This window comes from Caloenas nicobarica, chromosome 3 (assembly GCF_036013445.1).
Source record: "Caloenas nicobarica isolate bCalNic1 chromosome 3, bCalNic1.hap1, whole genome shotgun sequence".
NCBI lineage: Eukaryota > Metazoa > Chordata > Aves > Columbiformes > Columbidae > Caloenas > Caloenas nicobarica.
In genome coordinates, this window is record NC_088247.1 from 49,330,127 (window position 1) to 49,355,684 (window position 25,558).

Here is a 25,558-nt window from a genome sequence, read left to right on the forward strand (position 1 = left end):
CTCTCTAAGCATAATTTTATTTATCTATCTCCTTCTAGTGGTGGAACATGAAATCAAATACTCAAAAACTTTTTTTCATTATTTTCTAAAACCCTTAAATACAGCAGCCCACACCAATCAACTTACACAAGCTATTATTTTAAAATATCTGATAATTAACACTTGTAATATACCAAACATCTGTTCCACAACTATAATCCCCTGCAGTCAAAATTCAAGCCTTTGCAATTTTTCTGAGTAAAAGGTAACATGCTCAGCACCTTTTTCTGTATTTAGAACTAACCTAAATTTATAGGCTGTTGCATACTGCTGTGGTAAGAACATTCTAAGGCAAGATCGAAAAAAAAGAAGAATTAAAACCATGAAGCTTAATAGAAAATTACATGAAACCTAAAGCTGGCTTCCCAAAGAAAAATCCTGCTGAACTTACTTGATATGTTTAAAATCAGTGATTTTTCTAGGAAACGGAGAAACACATTGGATTACACATATCTGGACATTGCTAAACACTTGATATGGTGCTACACTGACATTTATGTTTATCTTATATGAGACTGAGGTTAAATAGAGGCTGAAAGAAAATCTACAGTGAACTCCCTTGGGATCAGTTTTTATTTAACATTTTAATTAACGACTTTGACAGAATTAGTAGGAAGACACTTTTGGCACAAGATCAGAAACATAGCATACAGAAGGAAAAAATGAGATAATTATATTACAAAAACCAGTATAAAACTGAGGATTATGGAGTGCAACATCCTGCACTTACAAAGAAATAAATTAACACATTATCTCAGAAACTCTTATCAGATGGAAATCGCACAAGAGTGTATTCGAACCTGACAAGATAAACAGAAAGCATCAGGCACAGGCCACGAAAACAGCAAATACAGTTTAACCATGCACAAAACATCTCCCTTTCTTCCACTGAAGAAGGGTCTGGCAAGTCTTAACCTGCAATGGTGCCTATAAGGCCAGCACACAAGGAGGGAGACAAGTGGCACAGGTGCGAAGACGGGATACCGGGATGAGGAGGGAAACCCGGACTCTGCCCAGCAGAGATGAGGCGCCTAGTTCAACCTGGAAAACGAGGCCGGAGAAAGGGCTGTGACTCCGGCAAGGTCCGTGGAAAACCTCAGGTGGTGGGAAGCTCGGGCGCAAGCAAGGCGGCGCCGGCAGGACCGCTCGCGTACACGGAAGGTGACGGAGCCCGCTCGATCAAAAGCTGCTCAGGGCCTGGAAGGCGCTTCCTGCCGCAGCCGCCCCCCAGAGCCCGGCCCCCAGAAGCCCCTCCTCCCGCTGCCACAGCCCCGCATCTTACCGCGGCCTCGGGCTCCTCCCCAGCGGCGCTTCCCCCTCTTCGCCAGGGCCCGGGCCGCGCGGGGCCGCCCCTCACGTTCCACCCGCCAACGGTCGCCGCGGCGCGCGCCTCGCTCCCGCCTCCTGCTGGGGGCGGCTGGCGCGAGCGGCGGGGGCGGGGCCGTCGCTGCCGTTGGCGCCGTTTCCAGCCCCGCTGCAGGGACAGGGAGGAGGGGCTCGAGGCGGCGCCGGCCGCCCTCTAAGATGGCGGCGCCGGCCCCGCGTGGTGCGCGCTGAGGGAAAGAGCGGGAGCGGGGCGCTCGCCGGCGACATGGCGGCGGAGAGGGCGGAGGAGGGTGAGAGGAGAGATGAGGCAGAGGAAGAGGAGGTGGAGGTTGGTGCATGCCGAGACCGGGACGCGCTCCCGTAGAGCTGCGTTGGAGGAACGGGCGCGGTGTGTTCCACCCGTGAGGCGGCCTGGCCGTCTGTCCCCGGGTCGGGAGGAGCGGGATGGGACAGGCTGCCTGGCGGGGCCGGCGTCCGGCCCTGTGCCCGCCAGAGCCCAGCGCCTGCTCCCAGGCCCCGCTGAGGGCGGAGGTGGCGGCTTCTCTCCTCTCACCGCGTCCCTGCGAGGCCCTCCCCGGCCCCCGGTGTGAGGCGAGCCGGGCCCGGCGCCGCGCCGGGGGCCCCCGGGCTGGCGGTGGCGTCGGGCGCGGAGCGGGCGGGTTCCCCGGGGCCTGCCGGGTCTCTCGGGCTCCGCAGCCGTCGTGGCCTCAGGGCTGTTTCCACAAAACTTCAGGTTTTTGTGGAAAACGGCGCTGTCAGCGGGCGCTCTTGCAGTTTCAGTTGCTTCCTACCCCTGGAAGATTTGAAAAGACAAACTATTAATATTATGGGTATTCCTAAGTGTTTAGAAGATGATCCTTGAAAGCTCTTTTTTGTCCTTGAATAAAAGATTTTCTTCAGAGCGGCTGTCTTTTGGTTTGGTTTTGTGTTTTCCTCACCCCAAGCTGTAAGAAATTATGAACAGGAATTTATTTCAAGGCAATGTATTACAAAGAGTTAAAAGTTACCATTTCAAGCAGTGTGTTGCTTAATTTAACCTCTTGCTATAGTGCCTTACGTAGGTAGATGCTAAAAGTTTTAGGAAGTGTATTTTGGAATATGTAACTGGTCATATTGTTATAATTAGTTCATCAATCGATCACCTGCGTCGATTTCACCCTTGAAAAATGAGCGCCTTTTCTAGCTGGGGAGAAAAGGCCGGGAAATTTGGGTGTGAAGCAGGTGTATGGTGGAGTAGCAGGTTGCTGCATTCCCCTGGGTACTGCAGTATCTGTCTGCCATTTTTTCTTAACAAAATGCAGAATAAGTCAGATTTGCGGTCTATCTGTTCTGAAAGTCTGGGTCTTTGTGTGCTAGGTTTTGTGTTTGGGGTTTTTTGTTGCGGGTTTCATTTTATTGTTCAAATATATCAATTACAGATGCATGTTATAAACTTATCTTGTAGGAGCAACTGGTCATGGTGGAACTATCAGGAATTATTGATTCAGACTTCTTAGAAAAATGTGAAAACAAATGCAAGATTTTGGTGAGTGATTACAGCACAATAGGAAAGGGGTAAGTCAGTATGCATGTGAAAAAAGGACTGAGGCTGTTTCTAAATTCCTTGAAGTCGATAACATTTAGATCAAATCTTTCATAGAGAACTAGGTGCACTGTCTTGGCTGTATTTGGCTGCAGGTTGTGAACTCTGTATCACAACATGTAATACATAGTACTATGTAAATAGAAGAAAGACTTTAGAAATATTTATAAGCTAGGACCATTATCCCCTCTGATTTCAAGCTCATTTTTTTAAGTGATGTATTTAACACATTTCTTGAAATAACTTCAACACATCTGACAGGTAAACCACACATCTTTCTGAATTGCACTGTATTTACAATATTTTTTTGCAGACACTGCAGAACTGGCAAGTTCAAGTGTTGTAAAGAATAACTGGGTCTTAAGCATTTGGTAATCAGTTTTGGATGTTGTTTCCTTCACTTCGTTTATTGTGAGAGTCTGGCTTACCTGTCCTTTTCCTTTTGAGTTGTCTAATCACTTTATATGGGACAAATTTAATTTGCCTTTCAAAATCTATGTGGACTATGTGAGCTGGGTAGGTAGACAGTACAAGTACTACTGATATGCAAATACTTCGTGAAACTGGACCTTTATAAAAGACTGCAAAGGCAGAAGAGAATGTCTTGGAGTTATGCCAGTAATTAGGAATATGTGAGGTGGTGAAGTCAGCCCTGAAAATCTCAAGTGTAGAAATAAAATCAAAATTCATAAGTAATCTGTCACTGAGTGGATATGCTTATATAAGCAGATTTGCTTCCTACGTCTGAGCTAAGTTGGTTGACGTGTTATATAGATGCTTCATTACTGGTGGCTGAATAGCTACATGTTCTTCACTACTGTTAATGTGAGTCTTTTAATTTTTGTGCTTTGAGATTCTTTTGTAATGTTTCTAGAAAAACTTTCAAGTATCTATACTGTATCCTGGTCGTATCCAAATCTACCTGTGCTCACTCCGCAGAGTAAGCATTCCTTGAGATTTTTCTTTATGGACAACTGTTATTAAAACTCCAATAAAAGATCCGCTTTGTATTATTCTGTTTAGCAGGTATTCTGTGATGCTGGTCACAGAAGGGGAAGACAGTCTTCATTTTTGCATAGTCCAAAAATGAATGCAATCAGCCAAATAAATAAAGTTTTGAATGTTAAAAACCCTAATGCTGCTGCCTAGTACTACTTATTTTTTGTAGTAAAAAACAAAAAAACCAAACACAAACAAACCCTACCAAAATATGTTCTACATGTTAGCTTAATGCTGTTAGTGTTCTCAACTTATGCAGCAGAGAGAGAATCCCAGGGATTAAATCTTGTTGATCTTAGATATTTCTGTTTGTTAAAAGTATAAGAGGAAAATTGCACAAATTCTTATTAACTTGTGTGGTATTCCGTATTGTATGCAATTTACCACATCGTGCCTCATCTTCAAAACTTTTAGTGTGTGGTTGTCTTCATGGCCTGAACAATATTGCTGTTCACAATGTACTGCTAAAAGACACTTTGCCTTAATTGGTGTATTCTGTTCAGGCATTAATTTTTATCCAGGTATAGTTTCTAGTTATACCTTATATCAAGAATAATGGGATCCTGGCCTGTGTATTTGGAAGAGCTCTGCTGCAGAGGAAGGGAATGAGCTGATAGAACTGCTGCCTTACTCTCTCACTCCTTGTTTAAAAAAAAAAATCCAACTCCTTCACAATATAGACTCAGTAATCACAGAAGCTTCTGTGACCCTCCAGTTGCACCTCTGGTGCTGGTGTGATGCTTTGTGCTGGACTTCTTCACCTTGTGTCTTTTTCCAAAGAATTTTGTAGGTTTTCCTGTTTTACAGAACTCTTATTAATTGGAGCTTAGAAAATAACATCATTTTTTTCATGCAAATATGTATATTTTTATTTGCTAATTTAAAACTGAGGTTAAATTAATTTCCTAAAGGAAATAACAGTGCTTTAAAATTATTTCCTGTAACCTAAGTAGACAGTTGGCTGCAGTTTGATCTAAATTTCTTTGGTTCTTTTTAATATACTAGAGCATCTTCTCTACCAGTTCAGCATTGTTGGTTTTGTTGTGATTACTAGAACAGTATTATCTGGTGTATTCTTTGTATTTAATATACTTGAAGTAACATGTCTGATGATAGACGGAAAATTATCATTGCATTTTAATTATTTTTTTACAGTACACTGATCTTACAGTAAGATTGGCTAAACCTTTTGTAACCGTTGTTACCACTGCTTAACCAAGCCTCCTACAAAAATAGAAAGAAAACTCCTTGTCCCCACACCCCTGATGTTTAACTTTGCAGAAGACCTCAGGGTCAGTTGTAATGACTAAAACTACTTTTATTACAGTTTTTGAAAACTGTGAAATATTTATTTAATTGTATGTCTTGACATTATTTCAGGATTCTGCTACCTTCTGTAAAATCATAGCCTCTGCTGTGCTCTCTTACCCGCATCCATAAAACCTCTTTTAAAGATGAGCTTTTCCTCATATGAAGTTAATAGTTTGAGAAAGCTTTACAGTCCTTTTCTCTAATACCAAAATATATGTTTCATTTTACATTTGCAGTGTTATGGAATACTTATCCTACTGTTATTACCTTATGCTGTGTTTTTTAAACTATTTATCTTTTCAAGAAATTGATACAATCTGGATTCTGCTATATCTGTCTTCTCTGGTCTCGCAGCAAGAAATTCGCTTGGACTAAAAGAGACCTGACATCTGTGCAATTTTGTCCTTCTTTTTGTAGGGAATAGAGAGAGAGAGGCCCATTTTACAAGTGGACAGATATGTATTTGCAGGAGACTATGAAGGTAGGAAAAATGGTGTGGATATGATCTCTGCTTTTTTGTATGACCTAGAGAACTTTCTCAATGTCAGTTAATTGCACTGCGGTTGGAGAACACGGGCCTGCGAGTTGCTGAAGTTCTGGGTGGTGTTTGTGTGACACCATGTAGAGCAGCGCCAGTCTGACACAGCTAAATTAGCCATGCCACCTGTGTTACATACTGGAAGGTATGGCTGCAGGGTGCACCAGCAGGTATTTCTGCAGAGAGAATGTGGGACATAAAATGCCTCAAAGTAAGACCGCGATACTCCTGGCTGTGTCTGAGTTGGCAGTGCGGTTACCAGTGAGGCCTTTGCGAGGGGCTGGAGGTCAGAACATTCCCAGCGCCGTGCTACTGGGTGCAGTATCTGCAGCTGATATAAATTAGCCTCTAAGACTTTCTCACTTTTTTTTCCGTAGATACCTTGGGAACCTGTGTGGTTTTTGAAGAAAACACAGAGCATGGTAATTGTTGTGATTTGATGTTCTGTTCATTGTGGTAGCCTGGGAGGTTAAAAATAATCTTTGTCTTGTTTCAGTTGATAGTGGACTTCACTATAATGATTGGGTTTTGGTTATTGTTTTTTCTCTTCTCTTCTCTTCATAGTAGATGCAGAAGGCAACCAAAAAGTCCAGCTGAAATACAAGTGTCACACAATGAAGAAGTTGAACATGACGCGGACACTTTTGACAGAGAAGAAGGAAGGAGAGGAGAATATTGGTTAGTCCTTCTGCTTTTATGCGTAGGGATGTGGATGGGTTATGCTTAGGAGTGTCATCCTTGATTGTTTGATTCAAGAGCATACAGGAAGTTAGAGGAACATTCTTTTTTAGGCAATAAATGTGTATATGTAAATAGAAAAATACAAAACAAATGAAAAAAGATACTGCTTCTGACCAGTGCTGCCCCTAGAAGTGGCCAGTAGGAGATTCCTACAGAAGAGTGTAAAAACAGGGCAAACATATCTTGATGTTATCTCGTATGTTTTTCTGTCATCTAAAAGTTTTGGTGCCAGTTCTGAAATCAGAGGTGCTGTTTAGTAGTTCATTGACTTTTTTTCCCCCCCCCCATCAATTTTTCTCATGACTTTTTGAGACTCTAATTGTTGAAAATCTATAATATTCTTACTGAGAAGTTCCATGTTGTATGTACTACAACTGAAATGTTTTTACCTAATTTACAGTTAGCTGTAAATTAATTTAACTTACTTGCAAAGACAGACCTAGCAGACTGTTTCTATTAATTTTCATTCTGTAGGCAGAACTCAGTGCTTTTATGTTTGCTTTACTTCAGCAGTACGTTTTTGTATGGAAGTGCTTTTACATAGTCAGATATTGAGTATCCTACCATATATAGTACTATTCATTAGCAGTAGCCTATTGCTTTTAATTGCTTTTTTCGCTCAAGTCAGTGTTACTGCTTCATATTTTAAGAGTATGTAGCAATCAGCTGGACATTGGTCATAGGAGATATAACATGAAATGTCATCTAGAATGTAACCAAACATTAGTGTTATCAACACCATATACCATTTCTTCTCTCCATAGGATTAAGTAGGTAATATTAAACACAAAGTATTCTTTTTGAAGTACAGTAAAGGAGAGAATATGTTGCTTAATACAAAGGCGTGTTTTGTTCTGGGAGAGCAATAATGATGATAACTGCAGAAAAAACGTTTGTTTCTGTACTATGACAGAATTTTAATATTGTGCACACAAAGTAACTACGATATCTTGTGAATGGACAATATGTTTTGCCTAAAAATCTAAGTGAGAGAGGAATCCCCGTTCTATTTGGAGTCTGGTGCATGTTGTAAGAGCTTGATATACTTGAGTTCAGGAGGTGACACATTCTTACACTATTTCTGATGTCATTTCCTATCATTACCAGATGTTCTAAGACTTAGGTGGACAAACGTTTTATTCTTTTTATTGTATTTGTAAAATAGTTTCTCAGCACTTTGAATTATATTTAAATTAAGAGTCTAGGGCTGGTGTCTGACGTGTAAATACTACAGGAACTGCCATACTGGTTTGGACCAAAGGTGATGTAGTCCTGTGTTGTATTTCTGACTATGGACAGCAGTAAGAGGGTATGTGGAAAGTAGGAGGAGGGGGACATAATGTAATTCTTCCTTTTGGCTGTCATTCTAGTGTTCAGCAGGTCACGAATATCCTGACAAGAGATTTCATCTGGACTACTATGCCTTTGGTCCGTAAAGGCTCTGTCGTCTTCATTTGCTTTCTGAACCTGTCTATGCTTTTGACTTCTGCCACTTTTTATAGCAGTTAGTTTTCAAATCACATTCTCTTGTATGGAAAAAGTACAACTTTACTGTGGGTTTTCTTGATTGTTTGTTTGCTTTTGTGGTTGTTACAAATGTATGATCTGGTGCTTCCAATGAGTGCGAATTACTTAGATTGTTATCAAAATTAGGAGAGAAGTCAGTATCTACTTGTTTTCTAGTACAGCCTTATAAACATCTGCCCCCTCTGAGCTGTCTCCAAGTAGAATTCTAGTCTCTGTCTTTTTTTTTTTTTTTTTTTTTGTGGTGGATGTTGTGTGGTTGGCTTTTTGGGTTTGGTGGGTTTTTTTGTTTGTTTGTTTTTGTTTCTTCCCATTGAGAGTTAACTATTCTCACCAATTCTTGGTTCTTTTTTCTAGTTTTACAGTATGGGTTGAGCAGGACACAGTACTCATGACATGGATGTAGCATAGTTTTCTATCTTGACATTCCTACTTTTCATTACTTTCCTAGTAATTTTCTCTCCATTGTGGCTGCTCTTAAGACACTGAGCTGGTGTTGTCATTGAACCACACACAAGGCCTCCAGTATCTGGAGCTATGTGTCTTGGTTAAGTCAGTTTAACCTGTGTGTGTTGTTGGTAAGTTTCTCTTGATTTTAAGCTGGTCTTTATCAAATTACTTTCTGTTATTCACAGCCCCGTTTTTTCAAGGAAAATTAATGGTTCAAGCCCTATGGTGAGACTCAAAAATTAGCGTTGGCCCAAATTCTTTAAAGACATCCTTCCGTCCTAAGTGGTTCTTTTACTTAAATGTTGGTCAAGCTCAGCCTTCATAACAGTGAACTCAAACTAAAAAAAAAAAATTTCACTGTTGACTCCTTTTGTCACTAATACCAATTTTCCTTCTTCACATCAGGTGGAGTGGAGTGGTTACAGATCAAGGACAGAGATTTTTCCTACAGCAGGCCTAATACGATTTGCAGTTTTCTGCGTGAAAAAGAGGATTCTGAGGAGTCAGCTCAGGCCCAAGACAAATTGGCTGAAGAGTCAGAGGGAGAGGTGAGTGTTGGAGGAAATTCTGACATGAATTGTGATCTGGAGAAGCAGCACAACTTGGAAATGGATGCCTCTGTTGCTCTGCCTGACAGCCCTGCCTCTGGGGCAGAGGATTCTCCTTCTGGAAGTGTTGCCTTAGATGATGCCCCTCCATGAGATCAGCTCTGATCTTTTCAGGATTTCTTCATGGAGTTAATGGGCTGACTTTTAAATGCCAGCTTTTATAGTCTGTGATGTGATTTCCAACTTATCTGAGCAATTAATAGTGGAAAAACAGACATTGTGTTCTTGTGCATTGCCTTTATGTTTGGATTGTAATGGGGAGGGCTTAAGTGTTTTTAAAAAATGCTAACTGGAAATGTATGTATCTACCTCAAAATTGTAGAAGAGGAAATGGTTACATAATTAAAAAAGCTCCCTACCTTAGAAAAATGTTGATGTGTTGTACAGACTGGGACATTTTGTAAAAAGAAAAAAAATTCATTCCTTAAAATAAAGTCTTAAATTTTTCAAGTGTAATCTTGCCTCATGTGTTATATTCAGTTGCATACTGTGTCTGTTCTTGTACCACAGTTACTGAAAGAAAATTCAAGTAAGTGTGCTTTTTATTACTTGTTTGGTTACTCATCAGATTCCTTAGTTTGGATTTTCTCTAGCATCCTTTGTCTCCTGACGGATCTCAGAAATCCTTCCTGTGCGAAGGGACTTCAGGAGGTCTCTTGACCATCTTCCTACTTAAAAATAGGGTCAGTGCTGAATTCAGGCAAAGTTGCTCCGGGTTTTGTTCAGTCAGGTCTCAAAACCTGTGGACCAGCTGAAATCTAGGTCTTAATTTTGTATATAATATAATGTAAGTTATACAAAAGGAAGTATATTTTTCCAGTAGCTTATTGGCTCTGATCTGCTGTAACGGTGCATCAGTTGTTCCCAAGCTGCTCCGTGTGACTGTTATTATGGCCCCTTGCTCGTCCGTGGGTCGGTATCACACGCGTACATCGTCCTCTAGTATTCAATGGAAAGGCCGAGCGAGTGGTGCAGCCATGGCAACGCCCCGCGCATGCTCAGTGCTCCACCCCGTGCGCTTTTTGGCGCCGCCATCGCTGCGCGGATGTGACGTACCGGATGCTGTTGCGGGACGGCGGCGGGGCGCGCGCGTGAGGCGGCTCCCGGGCAGCGATGGACGCGCTGGACCGAGTCGTGTGAGTGCGGCGGGGGGCGGCGGGGCCTCTGGGCGCCCCGGGCCCGCGGGGGGACCGGTGCCGGGCGGCTGTGGGGCCTGGGCGGCCCTGCGCTGGGGGGGATGCGAGTGGCGAGGCGGGCGGAGAGAAGAGGCCCGTGGAAAACGCGCGGGGAGAGGGGAAAGCGAGCGCTGCCGGCTGCTCGTTGGAGGCCAGAGAGCCCCGACTCGGTGACTGAAAGCAGCCGTGGTCACCGGCCGGCGTGGAGTGTGTGTGTTTCTGTACACTTGAAAGAAATGTCTTCGTTTGCGGTCGGAAGTGCGGGTGCGGGGGTGCTTGTTTGTTTTAAAAAGAAAATAAATATAAATGCTTCACGGAGAAGTTATTAAAAACTTCACATTCATCTAGTGGGGAAATGTAGTTCCTAAGCCGTGTCGCTCTTAATTTACGCAGGCTCCGTGCCCCTGCTAAGGCTGCTGTGTTTCACCTAAATAATGCACAGTACTGCAAGTACAGATATGCTGTACTTGAGTTTTTCTTTTGGATGCAAGTCTCTGACCTGGGGCAGGGGCTGGTGTGGGGGAAGCTTTCGGCCTGTCAGAAGTCTGCGGGATTCTGGTCTAGCTTAAGCTTGAAATCAGCAGAAGCTGCAAAGCCCAAGACTGTAAAATCACCTTTGCTGGCTTGGGGAGACAGACAGGAAGAGGAGTGGCAGTAAAACACATTCATCTTAGACTGAGCCTTTAGTATTGATCGTGATTCTGCAGGTTGGGATGAGTTTGAGTCACTGAAACAAGTTACTTGAACACAGCTTGTTCCAATTCTTGGTTTGTTTTACTGTTTTCTGTAGTGTTGTGTGTTGTTACTGATATTATGTTTTTTTACAGAAAGCCTAAAACTAAGAGAGCAAAAAGATTTCTTGAGAAGAGAGAACCCAAACTTAAAGAAAATACAAAAAATGCTATGCTCATAAAAGGAGGAAATGCAAACTTAACCGTGACAGAAGTGCTTAAAGACATTGTAAGTTGTTGGACATAGTATGCAACCTTTAATTGTACAACCTTTGGTGCTACACCAAGAGTACCTTCCTTTCTCTTTTTCTTACAATTTGCAGATTTCTCTGCTGCAAAATCAATATTTTCGTACTCTCCCCATTCCCCAAATCTTAGATTGACCATTATTCCAAAGGTGTCATTACCTACCCCTCAATGGAGATTTTCTTCCAATTTCTTCTTTGCCAGAAGTTTTGAGCTTATTCTCTTCATTATTATTTTTTCCACGATTGTCCAGTATGTAACGAGAAGTTTTGCAAGTCCATTTGAAAACAAATTCAGAATTGGGACTGGATCACCAGCTGGAGTCACATCCCAGAATCCTGTAAACTGCTTGTGTGCATTTATATGGAGCTTTCAACCTGTCCCAAAACTTAAACTGACCAATTCTGTCTCCTAATTCCATACCTGAAAATATTATAGCTGTTCATACACTCTTTTTTTTTTTTCTCCTTTCTTCGTTGTTTTCTTACCATCTTATGCTGAGGAAAATCAGGTGGTTGTTCTCTCAGTGTTTTTTCTCATGTCCCTAGAAGCAGAGAGATTCCATTCCGTAGCTTTGATTTTACCTGTTTCTCAGTTATTTTGTTTGTCAGTTTCTAGAAATAAGTCCTTCTGCAATTAATTTGGCACCAAGGTTGCTACCAACTTGAAGGGTGTTATTGTGAGCAGGCCTTCTGTAGTGACTTCCTTTCTAGAGTGATTTGCACAAACAACTACTCTAATTCTTGTGATAGTGTAAGTTGTTGGGTTTTAGAAAAAGCAGTGCTGTGCATTTATATGTGTTAGAGATAACATGTCTTTGTCTTTTGCAGTATGCTGTGAAGAAGCCTTTTGCTGTACTGTATAAAAAGTAAGTGGTCTCACTCTGTCGTCTTTGGATCTTCTGACAAAACAGCTTTTGGTAGTTTCCAAGCATGAATAGTCTGGTTCTATGAGAGCAAGGTTCTGTGTCAGGTGGGTAGGCTGGAGTTATTCTAGCCAAATCCTTGTAAATTAGGATTACAGATTGTAATGACAGATATATCTTGCTCAAAATGGGAACCCAGTAATTGTATGGTTGTGGTGCGGAGACGTTAATTGTAATAGCTGAATTTAGCGTTAGATGAACAAGCAAAGGCAGTTGTTTATGAAGTCAGGCCCCAGGAGACAGGAAATGTGGAGGAAATTACTTAAAGTGGCAACTGTGGCACTAAGGAACTCCTGGCAGGGTTAATACGGCTTATGGCTTGAACTAAAACTGAACCTCTGCTGCTGGAGTTTCCAGTAGAATGCAGAATTTTAATGTTATCAGAGAACTAATAACTAGTAACTAAATGTGCTTATCTGGGTCTGTTCTTTAAAAAACAAAATTTCCTCCTTTCAGGAAAAATATCACTAGGCCTTTTGAGGATCAAACATCACTGGTAAGTATAAACCATACCTTTTCTTGTAATTTTACAGCCTTAAAGTAATGAAAAGCTTTATTTTAGGATAATTTGCTATTACTCTGTGAGGAACTGGATGAGAAAGAAGGAACTAGATGAAAGTTTATAGGGAGTTTGGGTAAGTTGAAGGTAGGGTGATGTCTACATTTCTGGCATCAGTTGGTAAATTTTTCCTCTGGCTGTAAGACAGAAGTGTGAAGTTTTGAGGACTTTACTGTAAATGTGTGTTTCTGTAAAGTGATGGGCAAATGTAGAAGTCTGTAATGCTATTATAAGTAACTGTGCTTAATATGAAAGGAAGAATAAAGTGGTTTATTTTGGTTTTCTAAAAGTCAGCCCTCTAAAGTGCCATAGCTTATCAACAACTTGCTTTTGATTTGATGAATTCATAGGTTAAAATAGTTAAATAGGGGGCAGGGGGGTCATCACAGCTTTCTGTGACTTCCTCGTGTTTGAACAGAGGCAGAAAAGCGCAGCAGAGCACCACATGCATCCGTGTGCATCAGCCATGCAAGTGCCAGATGGTCGCTGAGGGTTCTGTCCCAACATTCAGTCAAGAGCTGTCAGAACAATGCGCAATTTCAGTTGAATGTGTGTGTTGGGCCTGCAAAGAGGTTGCAAAAGAAGTGGCTCTTCAGAAGCTTGGAGGGTATTTTAGACAGGGGGGTGTATTTGGAAGTATTTTGGGAATATGCCCCATGTGGATTTGGTGTTGATTCAGTCTTTAAGGTCAAGATAATTTGTGGGCAGAAAGACTAAAAACAGAGGGGCTAATCCTAAGATTATATCTCTCACGTTTGCGCTTCAATTGAAGCATTACTTTAACTGCTGAAATGTGTCTGTCATAAAAGCAGTACATCTATTTCTTTCAACAAAATGAAAGGAGATAGTGAGGTACAGCTGTCGTTTTACAATACAAAAATGAATTATCCCAAAATAAGTTGTTTGGTTCCCAGTGGTGATAATTTGGTAATGTTTGCTCTGTGCCACTGCTGACTTACATAGGGAGGTAAGGGTCAGCTTTCCAATGTGTGAGGCAGTCGTTGAAATAACTCACTGAAAATGCATGCTAAAGTTGGGAATTTTGGGGTATTGTATTAAGTAACTCTGTGTGAAGAAAAAAAATTCACGTATGCAAGCCGAGCACAAGTGCACTTTGTTGTCTGAAAAGTATTGTGAAAATGAAGGGGAAACGTATCTAAGGAATTCTCTGTAAATAAAAAGGGAGAGGAGGGGAGAGAGAGCTAATGATCCTTAATGATCACTAAGAATCCTTTTTTTAAAAAAAAAGTGAAGGCAGCCAATAGTGAGCGCTCGAGGAGTTGCTGAATTGTGTTGGACAGTTGACTTAAAGCATTTTTAATGTGTTACGTACAAGAAATCATTGTGCTTACAGCATAGATACATCAACGTAGAAAGTTACTTAATCTGCATTAATACTGATGCTGAGGTGGTGTAGTGTGTGCTTCTGTTCTTGGCATGAAGGACAGTAATGCAGCCATGCCAAAAATATGGTGAGTGGAATGGAGAACTTACTGTAGGCAGAAAGGAAAGATTCACGACATTATTTGCTGAAACTAAACCTCTTACAATCCTATAGTTGGATCACTTGGTTTCACAGTTGTATAGGAACTAGCTGATCACCAGCTGACCCCTGGTTTAAACTTCTGATAGTTTCTGGGAAAACGTGGTAGCTAAAATTGTTCTGATATTTTAAAAGGAAGTTCTTCAGGGAACCTCAAAACGGTGGGGTTGGGTGATTGAGAAGAGTGTCAACAAATAAACAGAGCCTAGAAAGATGTGGAAAGTCAAATCCAGTTAGTGTGGTGTTTTTGTTTGGTTTTCTTTTTTTGGTTACAGGCCTTTTTTTTTTCACAAGGGAAATTTTGCAACGTATGTGATGTTTTAGTACATGCAGGACACATTTGAGGCATTTGAGTTTGTTGCATCTTCTAAATAAAATATCATACAGCTCTTAGAGAATTTATATATATCAACATGCAATGATTAACGGAGCTGTATGAGCAAGTGTTTCGAGGGGATGGTTCTGTTCTTGATCTCTCTACAGCCAGTACTTTTCAGGGACCGGGTGGTAGAGCTCAGTGCTGAGCTGTGCCATTTGTATATGCAACTAATCCAGGCTCGGCTTGCTTCTAGGGCTGCTGCCTCTCCTGACCTCCCCGAGGGGCAGAGCTGCAGTGTCCTCGCTGAGCAGCTGCTGTTGCAGGGCTGGGAGAAGATGCAGTGGCTTTTTCTGCCTCACAGCTGCCAAGCGCAGGCGTGGAAATGCTGGTACTTCTGGGAAGTGGTGGATAAAAAGCACGTGTGTGTATCTAGGAACAGTGGTTGGTACAGGATGAGGGGCTGCCTTGAGGCGCAGCAGCACATGAAAAGGCTTTGAGATTGGGCATCCTCAGAAAGAATTGCTGTAATGTTGACTCTGGACATGACACCATAGTAGGTGTCTATCTACTCCACCTGGAGAAAAGCTCTTCTCTATGATAGTCACCACTGGCTTGGTTTTAAGTAGCATCTTAGTCTTAAAAAATAAGCTGATGTGAGGTTGCTCTACAGTAAGGCTCTCATGCCCAAGTGTGAGAACATTAGATATTTGCAGATGTTCCTGGGCTTGCTGGCTGTTCAGAAATTGGTAGGGAAAGCTAATATGCTGCATAAAGCTTAGCCGGGTGACTAAAATGAGGCATTACAGCTGCAACCAACTTGCAAATACTTATTCTTCAGGCAAGGAGAAGAGGTTGAAGGTATCTTGCATTACAGATAAAATGGCAAGAAAAAATTGCCTGGCTTGATCTTTAAGGCTGCAACGGGGGGGAAAAAAAAAAAAGTAGTGAATTGTTATTTGAACCTTGAATTCAGCTGTCAGTTTTAGCTTATGTGGACCTGGACATGCTCAAAACTCTTCTGGTTGATCTTCTCATTAAGCAGCTCCTAAACTCACGTGTTTGTGACATATACCTTCACCAAATATTTTAAACGCTACAAACTGGAACTCATGAGTTTTGTTCTTTTCCTCAATTGTAGGAATTTTTTTCCAAGAAATCAGATTGTTCTTTGTTTCTGTTTGGCTCTCATAACAAGAAGCGACCTAACAACCTGATAATAGGTAATATGTCTCATTTGGGTTTTTATTTGAATGAAAGGTCTAGTTTTCAATGAATAATTTAAATAGCTGGATTTTCTTTTTTTACTTTCACAGGTCGCATGTTTGACTATCATGTCCTAGACATGATTGAGCTCGGCATTGAGAAATTTGTATCCCTAAAGGATGTCAAGGTAAGGAATCGCTAATTCAGTATTTCAGTGACATCTACTGGTGGATTTTTTTGCTGCATTGGCTTTTTCTGTGCTTTGAAGCAAGGACAGGAGTTAAACTTAAAAAAGCGTTTCATGCAGTGTATGAGGATTGCAAATTTGTGTACTCCAGAATGTTATTTTTATGCTCTGCTTTATTTTATTTTGGTGTTTTGAGCAAACTTGCAACTTTTTTTGCAAATTCTTTTTTTTTAGACTTGGTTTATTCCTACTATTTCCCTTTTTAATTAAAGAGTTACATTTACAAAATTCCTTAGGTTCTGCTCATGGTAGATTACTATATAAATTGGCGTAGGCTTTGAAAACTGAGATCGCTCTTCTCAAATATTAACCAAAGACAGTCACTCTGCTGACTGAGATGATTCTGAAACTTTCTTTAGCTTTCAGTAGTGCATAAATGCCTGTTTTCAGGGAACTATACTTAATTCAGACGGGGAGATAACATCTTGATTATTTAAACCCAGAGAAAATTCGGCTTTTATGGCTATGTTAGGCTCATTTTGGCAACACTAAAAAATATTTTGTGTGTGTACTTTTGTATCAAGCAGCTCATATACTGCAAAAATAAGGATTTTTTATGGTCCTTATCGCAGTATATAAATTGGCAGGACAGTCTAGAGGGATAGTGAAGACATTTATAAAGATGAGTTTTCCCCATGAAGTCAGATTGTCTTGTGTATCGTCATAACACGGCTTATAGCAGGGCAAGTATAGTTAAGTAAACGTGTTTGGCCAGAATTAAAATTAGATGATTGACTAATCTAATCTTTTAGGCTTTTTCATGTACTATCCAGTGTCAGAAGCTCAACAGACTTGTTTGCCTCTTTTTTTTTTCTTGTTAGTAATTGCAGTCAAATTCACTCAGGACGTGTTATCTTATGCATTGTATAGTAAAGAATCTCATATTTTTCATCTAGCACAAAGAATAATACAGTTCATCCTTTAAAGTCCTTTCATACACATACACTGTTGTTCAATGAAAAAAAAGGGTCTGTTTTGTCCATATTGATCACAGGTCATAACAATTTTTCATTCAATATTGAATGGCTACCCACTTATTAGGTCAATAATATGTTCCTTAACATGGTCTGAATTTTTGTTCTGTTTTAAAATTCTTATTCCACAGAACAGTAAATGTCCTGAAGGAACAAAACCTATGCTGATATTTGCTGGTGACATGTTCGAGGTAAATGAAGAATACAGAAGACTGAAGAGCCTTCTTATTGGTCAGTATTTTGATTATTCGAGCAGTAGGATGGCATAAATCTGTAGTAATATCTGTTGGGAAATGCTGGTTTGTCAATAAATGTTTGCTTACGCTCGGCACAGAAAGAAAACAAGAACGGGCACTTTTAAGATTCATGTCACATGAAATTAAAGTTGATCATGACTGTTAAGAGGAGGAAAAAAGACTAGCCTAAAAGAGTCTAAAGTTGAAGCTTTGTGTTCACTAAAATTCATTACTTTGTGGGAAAGTTCTGGTGTTTTTCAGAAAGTCTTTGCCTTGTAATGGTACTGGATCATCACGTTTCTAACCAGATGTTTTTGAAGTATCTAATTGAAACTAGTGGATTAAATTCTGAACGTGGGATATTTTTGCTTATAGAAAAAGTCAGTTGTATAACTGAGCTTGTGTTTTTATAATGAAAGGATTTTCTGTTGGAAATTTGACCAATTCTAACAAAAGTGCCATTGAGTAGAGTTCTTGGAAAGAACATGTGCAGTAAAAATCAGCTGTAGATAATAGCCGTGTCTAACTTCAAGGCAGGCTTGGAGCTTAATAAACAAACTGGCATGAAGTTTTTTACTGTCTCAAGGTTGGAGGCTCTGGAAGATAAAGCACATTGTGGGTTTTTTTCTGAGGAAATACAAAAAATGATTATACTTAGGGTAGCTTTTTAGGACATAGAAGTCATATGGTACTGTGTGTCTTGACACTTAAAAATGCATCTTGCTTGGTAGAACTGATCTAGAAAGCAGGATGGTGTATTTTTTTCTTTTTAATAGGTTTCCTAAAAGTAGATTACTTTTTTATTTTTTTTAAAGCTCTGGTAAATTACTGAAACTGGCCCCATAAGAACAGTCTTGTTCTTTCAGTTCCATTCTTGGGTTGTACCAATTCATAATCTTACAGTTTTGCAAGATCTCCCTTTCATATAAAGTAAATATTGATTGGGCTCCTTTTTTCTAGACAAACAAATAAATGATTGCTCTTTAGAAACAGACTTTAAACATAAGATTTTTTTTCCCCTTAGTATTATAATTTCTTAAAGCAAAATGTTTTATCTGGAATGAAACTGAAAAGGGAGCAGGAGAGGAGATAACTTGCATCCTCTCAGTACAGCTGACTGGTTCTTGGGGACAGATGACAAGCTAGTGACTGTGCTTATAAACCTTTGAAGGTGGGGTAATACTGGATATGAAGTAGTTTGAATACTGCACATTTATGTCACTGTAAATGAATATTTACACTGCAAGAAGCAGGTACATTATTTTCTGAAGTGTATCTTGTTCAGACATCTGCATAGTGGTGTTGACTGGCATCCAGATGTGCTCATGCACCCCACCATCGAACAGCTTGGTACTCGAAATGGAAGACAGGCATCATTAGATAGTTGCCAAATAACTAACTAGCCTTCCCCGTCCTGTTTCATTTGATGTTCATCTGTCCTTTCTCCTTTCCTATTTCTTTGCCTTTAATGACTCTGCAGTCAAATGCACTCAAACTGACACCCAATCTTTCTTCTTGAATGTACTCCAAGTACTCCAGGTCTTAATGTTCTGCTGACTTGTATGAAATACCCAGGTGCAAAACAATAGACAAAAGAAAAGGTTAGGGAATGTAAAGGCTTGAAGGTATCACTAACCAATTAAAATCATTTGGGTAATAATTTGACCTGCTTCAAAACTACCCTTAGCTGATAGGGAGGAACTGATTCTTTCTGTTCCTGCAAAAACAGTGCCTTTAAGCTGCTGCTCTATTGCTACGAAAGACAGAAAAATGTCTTTATAGCAACAACAGCAAATATTTTGTTACTGTAGCAGTGTTGTTGGGCTCCCAGGGGGAATATGAGGTAGCTGAGAGCTGCTTGTTGCCAAAGCAGTGCGATGCCAGTGATGCTGGTGAACAACCAAGCTTTCATTGGCTTTTGTGGTATCAGAAGTGTTTATGCATGTTTGGAATATCGTCTTACAGCAGCTTCTTTGTAAAATTAAAGGCAAGGGTGAATTATCGTCTTCAGGGTGGCTAAACCCTGTAGTCCACTTAAATTGTGAAGTGCAAGAAGTTGTTTAGGAGAAATAAACAGCAGCTGCATTTTTCTTTAGAGACTTGGAAGACAAAAGTATCCCGTTCTTTCTCTTTTGGTTTTCATTGCCTACTTATGTGCTAGTATAGGAATTCATTTGCTGTGTAAGTCCTTGGAATGCAGTTCATGAAATTCTAATAACCTTTTATGCTTGCATTTATAAAATGTTTCGTCTCTTAACAACACCTCCTGCTTGCTGGTTGTTATTGCACACCCATTTCATCCTTAAAATGGCTCGTCGCTATGTGACTTGCTTATACACCTTCTAACATGTTGGTTTCCAGGAGACCTCTACAATTTTTAGATTGCCCATCAGCTTGTTCTTCATGCGGCCCTCCTCAGGCAGACTTTTTTGAGTGTCTCAAAGATTTGTGGGTTCCTCTGGCCAGGAAGGGATGGCCGGGATTAGAATTTAAACTCCACTAATGCTAAGCATTGCTACATAGGTTACAGTGTTACCAGCGTTGGGATATGAATTGATACAAAAAGAAGTGTATAGACTCCTGTTCCAAAATAATTTAGGAATTTAATCTGGAAATGGAAAGGTCCTGTGAAGTTCTTTGGAGGAAAAAGTAAATTATAAGTTCTGGAAACATGATGAGGACAAGGGGCAGAAAGAACTAGGAATGGAAAGAAAGGAGAAAGCAAGTTGCTAGTCCAACCAAAGCAAGAGTTGTAAATCAAGAGTACATTAAAAAAACTTCAACTCTCTGGGTATACTGAAGTGTAAGGTTTCTGCAGCTGTTCAGCATTGCCAGGAAACAGAAATTCCTGACCACCTGCATTTGTTTGGAAGAGATCATCCTGTGGATAAAAAGATGTATGATGCCACAGGAAAATACGAAAAAGAGATGTTGCCAATAAAACCACTGTAAATGTGAGCTTGTGTACCCGCAGAGAACTAGTCAGAGGGAAAATATATGCCAGAAACAAACAAAATGTTTTATTTGTAACTGTTCCTCCAAGCTCAACCCACAAGAGGAGAAGTGAGAGTATTTAATTGACCAAGGAAGTTTCCTGGCTGGACTCCAGCTGATATCTGCCAGCAAGACTTTGTTTTGGATGTCGCTCTTGAAAAAGGTAGTGGAGGAAAAGACAACTTAGCCGAGGGATCTGAAAAAGGGACAGAACGGAAAAGATTGATGTGTTTTGCATCTGTTAGCAGTTCTCTGTTTCAGCGTTGCCCTGTCATGTTTATTAGCACACCTTGTTCCTTCAGTCAAGGTCACATTCTTTCTCCACCCTCTGCATATGTTGGACAGATTGCTGTACTCATTGCAAGCTCTCTGATTGCACAGTATTTTTTTCATAGCCTGATAAAAGAACCTTTCTAGAGAGAGCTCATTTTGTATTTAACCCCTATTTCAGTGTTCTCTTTGCAAACTAAGCAAGTATTTCAAGTGTCTTATTTTTATAGTTATGTGTTTCTTATTAAATCGTGAAGACATTAATTGTAAAGACAAATCCTGTTTTACCTAAAGGATAGAAGTGCTTTGTTGTGAGGGAGGTGTGAAAGAAATTATATCTCTTTTTATCTTTTATATTTTTTTTTTCCCCAAGTCAGTCAGAGAAAATGTAGGTAAGAGTAGACAAGGTACAGTTTTGATCTGGTTTGTACTGGTTTAGATCGTTCTTTGTACTCATCCAAATGTGTCTCTGGTTAAGAATCTGATGAAGTATCAGTTTGTTGAATGATGTCTTTAAACGGATATCTGAACTAATGGCTTCTCTGGGTTCGTATGTTTAGCTGAGCATGAACAGACCTAAACACCAAACAAGATACATTTCATTTTTATGACTTTAAGGCTGAATATTTAGGAGAATAGACAATGCAATTATCCCAATTAGTTTAATGAAACTAAGTTACTGCTGTGGAAGTATATATGCTCTTCTCCATGCACTTGTTTTTAAGTAGCATATATATTGCTGCTGAATTACCTCTGGGAAGTCACTGTTTTCCTGTCAGGATTTCTATACCCAGCTGGTTTCACCAGCGTGGGAGCTGACACCTGAAATGTTACGTTTCTCTCCTGTGTTTTCACAGAGCGGCTGCTGAGTGGGGTCACTGTTAAACACACAGGTATCCCATGTACAGCCTTGCTTAGTTAGATGCAACAAGAATATCTATATAGGCAAGGAGTTCACATCAGTGATGTGATGTGAGTCCCTAATGAAATAAACTGATGTGTTATAGGCATCTGTTGGTTTGCTTTTCAGCCAAGAAACCTGGCGTTTATTCTTTTAAAATATCCTTTCAGATTTCTTCAGAGGTCCTAGCGTGCCCAGTATTCGCCTGGCTGGTTTAGAGTACGTTCTGCATTTCACAGCTGTAGATGGGAAAATTTACATGCGAAGCTATAAGTGAGTATGTGTTTTGTCTATTTGTTTGCTTTTTGATATGCTTGTCAACTTTTCCCCAAATTTAGCCTGTAGTTGTGTAATCGAACTGGCTTGAGCAATAGTTTGCCGCATTTGAAACATGTAATGTGCAGAGGTGTTCAAGCATAAGAGAGAGTAACTTGTACAGTAGAAGGAAAACACAAGAGCCCTAAACCTGCTGCTTCCTTCCGTGTTGAGCTCCCCCTCGTAGCGAGGAGGATTGCTCTTTTGTGTGGTTGTGTTAGTGTGGTGGTGTGACTTAGCTTGCATGAATTCCCAGCACTATCTTAGACTTCATAGACTTAGTCTGTTATCCAGCTGCAGCCAGCGATACACAAGGAAAAACGGGAAAAGGCAGGAGAGGACAACCCTCCTGGCTGCACGGGAGTTCACCCGCTCAACTCACGGCCTCGCCTTAGGAGGCTGTGAGCATCCGTAGCTTGTGTTCCGTGTGATTTTGATTTCTCTTAGAACGAAGTGACTTTTATCAGTATCATTCTTTAAAACAAACAAACCTTCTTAGTTAGTGCTCAGGTTATTTTGCTGTAAATGACAGTAGATACTTTTCATGTCTATTAGTACCCAGGGCACTATTTTCAGTTTGAGGAGTGATATGGCTTCCAGGGTACTGGCACTGAGTTTTAACAGTACTACTGATAATAATAGTCTCATTAAAAAAAAAAAAAAAAAAAAGTTACCTTAGCCAGATTATATTTTGGGTGTGTTCAAATAGTGATGGAACAGGTTTAATACATTGTAAATTGTTATTGACAGACAGCTTTCTCACTAATAGAGTTAGCAATAGCAATTGTTTTTAATAATCTTCTGAACTACAGGATTGAACCTGCCCTTTAGGAAGACAGATAAGTCTTTATCACAGAGGACAACGTTGATTTTGGTTGTTTTTCCCCTATAGGGTGCTTCTGAAGAAATCTGGCTGTAAAATACCAAGAATTGAACTGGAAGAGATGGGACCTTCATTAGATCTGGTTATGAGGAGAACACATTTAGCTTCAGATGACCTTTATAAACTGTCTTTAAAACAACCAAAAGCCCTGAAGGTATGCACCATGGAAAGTATATTACTTCCAGATCTATATGTGAAAAAGAGCAAAAGCTGGAGTATTAAGTATTGTATATTTGACCAAAGCTTACTTTTATATAGGCTGACTGATATTTCTGGGGCCGTAGCACTTTAGTGGTGAATATCTGGTGTACAAACTCCCCTCTGGTTGCAGACAAGAGCAGAACAAATCTTAATCTCTAAGCTCCAAGTAATGTATGTGGCCTTGCTTTTGGCCATTTGATTTGGTAGTTTAATTACTGGTGAACATGGCGATGGTAAGGCCAGATATCTGGCTTCTCACCAGAGCTCCTGGCACCCTCTACGCACAAATACTGATGTTGTTCTTCCTTTACAGCCTAAGAAGAAAAAGAATATCTCTCATGATGTGTTTGGTACAACTTATGGTCGAATCCACATGCAGAAGCAAGATCTTGGTAAACTGCAGACACGAAAAATGAAAGGGTTAAAAAAGAGGCCAGCAGAGAAGTCAGCTGAAGATAGTGGGGTCAGTCCCAAAAAGTCAAAATCAGCTTGATAGTCTTGAACAGCTTTGAAAACTCTTTGTACCTTCAAATTTATTATATATATTGTAATATAAATGTGTCAGAGATAAAAGATTCAGCTGCCGTTAGCACTAGTTTTATTAAAAAAAATCTTTTAAATGATTTGTCATTTTAAAAGGAACATGGGGTATTGAGCTTTGACATGGAACTTGATTATTTAAAATAAAAAATGAGATAAAACTTGCTTAGTTTTCCAAAGCTGAGTATTTATTCTCTTGGTGTTGGCAAATTTATAGTAGTCAAGCAGGTGACTCGTTTCCCGAACGGTTTCCTGGCTATTATGTTGGGAACCCTTGATCAATCAACTCATCTTACAAATTCTGCGCAGCACCAGAGTAGTGTATATGCACGACATACACAACACAACTTCTCTGTTTGTTTATTTGTTATGTATTTCAGGTTTTGCAGAACTTAAACTATAAAACATTTTCTAAAGTGTGAGCTCACAATATGTGTCTGATGCCAGACTTATGTTTTTAACTATTGCACCGAGCCCTACTTTACACTTGCAGAACCAGGAATGATTAAGGTATTTTTACTGTGTTCATCACCATGGTAGCAAAGTACCTGATGTTTGCTTTAGGCATAAATGAAACCTTTACAGTTTGAATTTCAGTCTTTGATGCTTGATTTGCGCCTAGAATGGAAATATTTCAAGCAACCATGAAAGGTACAAGTCTGTTCTTTTTACCCTGTTTTCCTCCGATGTTTGTGCTTGTGAGTTAGTGAAGACCCAGTTAAGCACTTGGGTAAAGGGGATGAGAGTTTAAGAGACTTGGTGTGGTGTTTTATGTTTTGGAACATATTGAAAAACCTTTGTTATTCTTGTGCTTGTCTCTTTGGAAGCTATCCCTCTGCCCTTTAGCATAAGTATGATAAAAGCGTACGCACTTTAGCATCAACACAGCAAGCTTGCTCATCCTACTTACATTTTTAATACTCTGTTGTGTTAGTTTTCTCTGTGTAATCAGCTGAAGTATCACATCAGAAATAGGCGGTTTGTTAGTTTTACTTGTCTTCTGCACCCTGGATGGAAGCAGTTGGGCAGCTTTGCTGTCCTTGCACGAGAGCTGAGCCGTCACTGTGGTTGTGCAAATGCTATACATGATGTTTTTGCTGTGCTGGTTTGATAAAACTTGCAGTATGAAAAAGAGCTTTAAAAGTCTGGGACCTTTTGGAGGCATAAATGTATTTGCCTTCAATGTATTACTTTTTTTTTTTTTGTGTCATTGCACAAGCTGCATGGCTCTCTATAAATCCTTTTCTCCAATCTATAACCACGTGTTTGAGAAATTGATAATTCCATAAGCTACTTCAGATTTGTATTTCCTACCATATCTTTCTGAAATGCAAATCACTGTGCTTTTGGCTGAAAGCCATCTTTAGTAATAGCTGTAGAAGAACTGTACTAATGGGCATGCTGTCTTTTATGAATTTACGGTCGTAAAAGTAATAGTAAAAGACTAAGTGGTGGGTCGCCCAGCCTGGGAAGGATGCAGAGTCCTCAAGCACAGGAAACTGAGGAGAACTCCAGTACTTTTATTCACCCTTTGCAGGGTCTTTTGTCTTTGCTGACTAGAGGTGGAAAAACTGAAGTGTGTCATGTCTCACACCTGTGGCTGTTTGCGTGAGCACCCTTTTATTCTTTTTTTTTTTTTTGTACTTTTGAAATACAACTACATGATGGACAAAATGCATTGGATATGTGAGGCAAGGAGAAATTCACCTGCATATAGTGTAAGGATATTTAGGCTATATTTTTTCATACTAATAATTTTAAAGATGTGTTGTTAGCAAGGATTAAAATTTGCTCCATTTCTAAAATACTTTGTACTACTCAAAGGGGTGCCATTTTGGTGCAAACTCTAGTGGAAATGCTGTCTTGTTTTGTTCTCATGGCAGAAATGAACCACTCTGATCTCTGTATGATGAGATAGCATGAAGCCAAATTAGCAACTGAGTTCACCCCATTTCTTTCAGAGAAGTTTCAGCCTGGCTGTGAAACCATGAGGCTGGTGGCTATTGTGGTTTCCGACATATGGTATGTATAACGGCACCTCTGTGTGGCAGGCGGTTGCTACGCTCTGAGTATCTGATTTAACTCAAGGTGAATGGAGATAGGAGAGCTAAATATAACCGTTCTAGTGGCATGTTCACATTTGTCACAGTCCTTTATAGAGTGAGGCGATGTGTCAGG

At 40.1% G+C, this 25,558-nt stretch overlaps 2 protein-coding genes across 4 annotated transcripts; both read left to right on the plus strand.

The window, feature by feature from the left end:
• Window positions 1-1,546: 1,546 nt before the first annotated feature.
• On the plus strand, window positions 1,547-9,560 carry GTF3C6 (general transcription factor IIIC subunit 6). 2 transcript variants are annotated; one of them, XM_065631220.1, is made up of 6 exons: window positions 1,547-1,693; window positions 2,810-2,890; window positions 5,675-5,738; window positions 6,173-6,217; window positions 6,360-6,473; window positions 8,916-9,560. In XM_065631220.1, exons 1-6 carry the CDS (start codon window positions 1,631-1,633, stop codon window positions 9,209-9,211), a joined length of 663 nt encoding a protein of 220 aa, XP_065487292.1. In that variant the 5' UTR covers window positions 1,547-1,630; the 3' UTR covers window positions 9,212-9,560. The 2 variants fall into 2 exon arrangements, with proteins under 2 accessions (XP_065487292.1, XP_065487293.1); XM_065631221.1 differs by having other exon boundaries at window positions 6,363-6,473.
• A 614-nt stretch (window positions 9,561-10,174) lies between these two features.
• RPF2 (ribosome production factor 2 homolog) lies at window positions 10,175-23,545 on the plus strand. 2 transcript variants are annotated; one of them, XM_065631217.1, is made up of 10 exons: window positions 10,175-10,254; window positions 11,121-11,253; window positions 12,101-12,138; window positions 12,652-12,691; window positions 15,755-15,836; window positions 15,930-16,006; window positions 17,172-17,271; window positions 21,612-21,714; window positions 22,649-22,793; window positions 23,154-23,545. In XM_065631217.1, the coding sequence occupies exons 1-10, from the start codon at window positions 10,232-10,234 to the stop codon at window positions 23,331-23,333; spliced, it is 921 nt and encodes a 306-aa protein (XP_065487289.1). In that variant the 5' UTR covers window positions 10,175-10,231; the 3' UTR covers window positions 23,334-23,545. The 2 variants fall into 2 exon arrangements, with proteins under 2 accessions (XP_065487289.1, XP_065487291.1); XM_065631219.1 differs by having other exon boundaries at window positions 10,182-10,254; window positions 11,125-11,253.
• The last annotated feature ends 2,013 nt before the right edge of the window (window positions 23,546-25,558 follow it).

Bases quoted from the DNA above. Each gene is read 5' to 3' on its own strand.
- RPF2 (XM_065631217.1), top strand. From the start codon at position 10,232: ATGGACGCGCTGGACCGAGTCGT. The intron at 11,254-12,100 runs GTAAGTTGTTGG...TGTCTTTTGCAG, and splicing joins CAGAAGTGCTTAAAGACATT to TATGCTGTGAAGAAGCCTTT. The intron at 22,794-23,153 runs GTATGCACCATG...CTTCCTTTACAG, and splicing joins AACAACCAAAAGCCCTGAAG to CCTAAGAAGAAAAAGAATAT.
- GTF3C6 (XM_065631220.1), top strand. From the start codon at position 1,631: ATGGCGGCGGAGAGGGCGGAGGAGGGTGAGAGGAGAGATGAGGCAGAG. The intron at 1,694-2,809 runs GTTGGTGCATGC...CTTATCTTGTAG, and splicing joins CAGAGGAAGAGGAGGTGGAG to GAGCAACTGGTCATGGTGGA. The intron at 5,739-6,172 runs GTAGGAAAAATG...TTTTTTCCGTAG, and splicing joins ATTTGCAGGAGACTATGAAG to ATACCTTGGGAACCTGTGTG.